The sequence below is a fragment of the Triticum dicoccoides genome, chromosome 5A, assembly GCF_002162155.2.
Source record: "Triticum dicoccoides isolate Atlit2015 ecotype Zavitan chromosome 5A, WEW_v2.0, whole genome shotgun sequence".
Lineage (NCBI taxonomy): Eukaryota > Viridiplantae > Streptophyta > Magnoliopsida > Poales > Poaceae > Triticum > Triticum dicoccoides.
In genome coordinates, this window is record NC_041388.1 from 637,941,671 (window position 1) to 637,946,823 (window position 5,153).

The window sequence follows — 5,153 nt, forward strand, 5'->3', positions numbered from 1 at the left end:
TATGTACCAATATGTGATGAAACAAATAAACTAGAAAACATAAGGTTAAAAGTAAAGTTGAGATAAAAGGGAGAATGTTAGGTTGATCTCTCTCCCGTTCGAGCCCAACGGGTCGAACGGGCCCTTGCATCGCGCCCTGATCGGGGGCGCCCAACCAAACCATGGGTAGTGTGCCCCTGTGACCCGTGCTATATAAACAGAGGTGGGGGCCGGGGCACGGGATACGAGGGTTGCCGCTGCCACAAACCCCACTGATACTCCCTACCGATCTAGGGTTAGCGCGGTGCTCACGGGAAGCTCCATCACCAACTCTCCCTCTCTCTGCCACCGCAGCCGCCACCACACACACACACCCACACCCACACCGCTGTCACCGTCCTGCCATGGCCTTGATCTAGGCTAACCGATCAGAGGATCTAACAAAGAAATAAGAGAGGAAGAAAATCAGAGCTGAGAATGTAGCTTAATCCCTTCTACCTGCTGCCTGCTTGCATTTTTATGTGATGCCCCAAAGAAGTGACCCGCATGTTCGTTGGTGTAAGTAGTGAGTGCCATGAACCGGACTTGTACCTGAGCACATGCCAGACAGATTCAATAAATCTTGGATTTTTTTCCCGTCAAAATGAGCTGACACACACCACATTACATGTATGCATGGGCTCATGTCCAATGTTCTTTTTTATGCAAAGGATCGATGATGGGGATAATTAAGGATTATTCGAAACAAATAAATAATAACGACAAAAATGGTGGCCAAAAACAGCCACTTGCTGCTCATAAACAGGCCTTGTTGAAGCAGCAATCACAAACATTCTCAATAGACGCCACGGAGAACTCCACCCCCACAAGCGGAATAATATTTGCTCTGCAAACTTCGCCACAGAACTTACTCGTCTTTTTTCACGACCTTTTTTTTATCACTGGAATCACTTTCAGGGAGTACTAAATATTCCAAAGCTTTTGGACGGACCGGGGTCAGAAGGTTTACCAGCAGCGGACACGCCATCTGCCTTCTTCGGCTCGGATGTTGTGGCTGGCGTTCGGCTGCTGAGGACGCCCAAACTCCTGGCTGTCGGAGTCGGACTCCCTGCGTCCCGGCCTGCTAATGGTCCACTGTTCTGATTCGATTGTTGGAGTCGTCGCGGCTGGTTGTTATTCGATGGGACATGGCTTCCTCTCTCGTTTCTTCTCGGGTCCTGTGGGGGTCGTCCTTGGCTCAACCTTGGCGATGGCGGGCTAGGCTGTTCCAAAGGCCTCTGGTTGTCGTTGAACCAGTGGCGGGCTTCATTTTCATTTCTTCTCGGGTCCTGTGGGGGTCTGCCTTGGCTGAACCTTGGCGATAGCGGGCTAGGCTGTTCAAAAGGCCTTTGATTGTCGTTGAACCGGTGGCGACCTTCATTTTCATTTCTTCTCGGGTCCTGCAGGGGTCTGCCTTGGTTGTCGCCTCCCATCTGCTGTCTACGGCTGGCATACCTGTTGGTTTGCTCAGGTGCCATATCCTGATTAGTCTTCTCTCGCTTTTCCATGTGAGAATTTCCACTCCTACAACCGAGTCCACGATCGGATGATTGTGATCCCCCCTGACCACGGTTAATCCTGTTTCCTACAGCACTCATGTTGTCCATGTTATCGCGTTTCCTGCCTCCAACGCCTCTATCTTGCCTTTCTTTTTGCACCACAGATTCACGAGAGAGATAGGCTGGCGTTTTGCCAACATCCCCAACTTCCAAACCATGTTCACTTGTCTTGTCCCCACTATCAGTAGCAGTGGCTGGTGATTCAGAGGCAGTGTTGTGGGGGGTGCCTTTGCCTGCGTCTTCCATGGCCTTGCTAGCTTTGTTTCCGCCTTTCTTGGTTGCAAACTTCACATGCCTGACAATAACATATGCATGCTTGGAGTCCAAATGTGGCCCACTTTCCACAATACAGACATCTTGTATCTGTTCAATTGGTGAAATTGTAGAAAGAGATGAACTTTCATGGAGGGCAATTCTTAAACTGAAGGGGACAATACAGAACAAAGTACTCACAAGTCCTAACAGCCGAGATAGCGGTCCGCCTAAATCTTCTGCTTCATTACCTGCGGGCATTGCCATGCACTGACAAACAGAAGCATCGTTAAGTTTTTCACAGTTTGTGCCTGAGAATTTAAGAGAAACATATACATGTGAACATCCACAAATCCAATATATAGCTATGAAGTCCAAAATAAATAGGCTGTAAACGAAAATCCAGTTCAAGCTGGTATCCGATATATGCATGCTGGTTAGCAGTTTCAAAGACACTGCTAAATACTGTCATCTTAGGTAAAAATAAAGGCAAAGTCCGTCAGGCAATTATTGCTTCAAGTGAAGATAAAGAGAAAACATGTTACTGTGATTCTCCATCCACAGTTTAGATCCAACAGATAGAATTATCACTCAAACAAGATATGAGACAGCTGGGGTTCTCCTAAGGCAAGGAGAAAACAGAAAGTTCCTCCTGAATAATAAACTACTTCATGCCCATTATCATTATATAGGTAGAAATAGAGACTGTACACATACTGCCGTCACATACAAGCCATATCATCAAGATCCAATTATAACATCAATATGACCACCAGCATGTACAACTTCAGTTAGGGATCGATCTAGACTCAACATATGATGTAAGACTCTGCAACAAAAACTAAACTCCACACACACCTTTAGCACAGATCATCTTCTGCAGTGTCAAACATCGATACAGGGAGATCAATGTACTTAACAGTATACTACGCTTCAGCTATGTTACGCTCCTACATGTCACAACAGCTTTCACAATCAACAGTTCCAGATCCACAAAAGGCCCCTGATCATATCACACTATTTGGTTTCCCTTTCTACAGTTATAAAGTTTCCTTGGGGATTGCCCAGTAAACATTATTATAAAATAATGGTTAAACAGGAAAAAAAATACAAATAAGGTTTATTGACAATTCCATGTGATACAGTTCCTTGGGTTGTCACCAAATATTTGCAAAATCATACAAAATAAGAACTAAAAAGTACATGAGCACTCTTACCTTCACCCTGTAACCACGCTCCATTAGTCTGGTAATTGCATCTGCTTTCACCTTCAAGTCTTTAATTTCCTGCAAACAGTAGTTTATGTTCCTCAACAACCTTATGTGACACCAGCTCAATGAGTGAGTTCAACTAGGTATAGGTCCAAACAAACAGCAAAAGAAGCATGTAGCAGTACAATCAAGCTATTACTCCAGCTAAAAGGTAGCAATCAAGCATGCATTCCACATCTGAACAAAAAAGTTATGATAGAATATTCACTATTACTGCCAAACAGCAAGGACCAAAATAGAACAAGCAAAAAAAAACTGTTTTCACTTCAAATACTAATCAATCATGCATTCCGTATAAGAATAAAAAATCATGCAGCCTGCAATTAACAAAAGAACTACAACATTAAGAAAACTTACTGTTTTCGCCTTAAACCGCACTTCTTTGTTATCTCCACCACGCAAGACAATAGCAGACTGCAGAACATTGAAGGTGCTCATTATTATGATTTATGCAGAGGTAATATAAACATGCAAGGAGGTATAAGTGATTAACATTTCCCTTGCTCTGTTTTTAAGGCTACATTTAGCATTGCAGTACTTTTCAAAAGCATTTACACATTTCTAGTCTGGACACAGCAGTTAATCGAAATCAATTTTTTTATGAAGCAACAGTAAAATCTTACTAGAATTAGTACATATCCCCTAGCCAACCCAACACACAGCACAGTAACCACGAATGTGCTCTAGTACGACAAATAGTAAAGAAATGCAATTCTGGCCATTTCCACTCAACAACAGACTCAACAGTAGCAGATGCCCCTACAAAGAACATCTTCTATATATTCTACTAAGGAGTACTCCCTCCGTGCCTAAATATAAGATGTCAAAACATCTTATATTTAGGCACGGAGGGAGTACATAAGATGTCTATAGCTCTTAACCAGATGCCGTTGTTTTTGTAGAGATCAAAGAGTTATTTGTGTCTTTTAAAAAAGCAACAGCATCTGGTTAAAGCAAATGACAGTTTCTGTAGCTGAGATTGACTGTATCTAAAAAACGGTTTCCTTACCACGGATCAAGGAACTGATAGTTTAGTCCAATGATCTTAAACAATTACGAACATGGCTCCTTTCTAAACATTTCAACTCAACTGCAGTGTTGATGGGACGACTGATTCAACGAGGATTTATCACACACACCTTGGTTTTTAAGCGTTCTTTCTCCTTGACATCTTTGTTATACTTCTCTTTGTGAAAGTCCATGATCTTGCAAACAGGAGGGTCTGTTTTTCTGTGGACCTGCACCGACGAAAAGATAACCGTGAGAAATGAAAATGCAAGACTTGATTGAACAGTAAGAAAACACCAACACCAGGACACAAACAATTGAAGATGAAGAAGAAAAATGCAGTATGGAGTAGTGTACCTCAACCAAGTCCAAGCCCATCCTGGCAGCGAGCTGAAGAGCCTCATGCCTGGGGACAACACTATGCCCTGCAAAACTGAAACAGGCCATGTCCATCACCTGAATGGTGAACGGAGAAGGGGAGTTGTGAGTGAGTGAGTGGGTGCATCGTCCCTTCCCTACCTTCATCGGTGACGAGCCTGAGGAAGGGAGCGGTGATGTCGTTGTTGATCCTGGGGCCGGCATCGTCGTCATCGTCCTTCGTGACCTTCTTGACCTGTCGAGCACAACACGGATGGTAAGAAGAAGGAAAGCTGGCCTGGGGCACTAGAGGGAGGGGGTATACGTGCTGAGGCGGAGCGGCGAAGGACCGGTAGGGGATGATCGGGCGGCTGAAGGACGGCGGGGGTGAGGCGGCGGCGTGGCGCAGGTAGTAGGCCTGGGAACGAACGACAAGGGATCCGATGGCGCGGCGGAGAGCCATGGGCGGCGGCGGCGGCGGCAGGAAGGGGACGACCACGGGTAGCCCAGCCTGCCTCCCTCCGCATAGGCCTAAAAGGCTCCCTCGTTAGTTGCGCAACTAAGCCCATTTAGGGCATGTACAATGCATAGCCTTAAGGTGATGCCTCGCATGCCATTTAGAATTGGATATGATGTAAAGTAGGTTTGGATAGGGAAGCGAGATCTTTTTTAGAAGGCGGGTGCTTGA

General features: G+C 45.1%; 1 protein-coding gene across 1 annotated transcript; it reads right to left on the reverse strand.

Annotated features, from left to right (window-relative positions):
* Positions 1-750: 750 nt before the first annotated feature.
* LOC119298219 (translation initiation factor IF3-1, mitochondrial-like) lies at positions 751-4,928 on the reverse strand. Its single transcript, XM_037575702.1, has 7 exons — positions 4,628-4,928; positions 4,466-4,533; positions 4,240-4,338; positions 3,458-3,514; positions 3,047-3,115; positions 2,031-2,099; positions 751-1,940 (listed from the first exon to the last, which is right to left on the reverse strand). The coding sequence occupies exons 1-7, from the start codon at positions 4,926-4,928 to the stop codon at positions 933-935; spliced, it is 1,671 nt and encodes a 556-aa protein (XP_037431599.1). The 3' UTR covers positions 751-932.
* Positions 4,929-5,153: the final 225 nt, after the last annotated feature.

Excerpts from the sequence above, each read along its gene's own strand:
- LOC119298219 (XM_037575702.1), bottom strand. The coding sequence starts at position 4,928 with ATGGCTCTCCGCCGCGCCATCGGATCCCTTGTCGTTCGTTCCCAGGCC. Across the intron at positions 3,515-4,239 it reads AAGAACGCTTAAAAACCAAG|TCTGCTATTGTCTTGCGTGG; the intron begins GTGTGTGTGATA and ends AATGTTCTGCAG. Across the intron at positions 2,100-3,046 it reads AGCGTGGTTACAGGGTGAAG|TGCATGGCAATGCCCGCAGG; the intron begins GTAAGAGTGCTC and ends TCTGTTTGTCAG.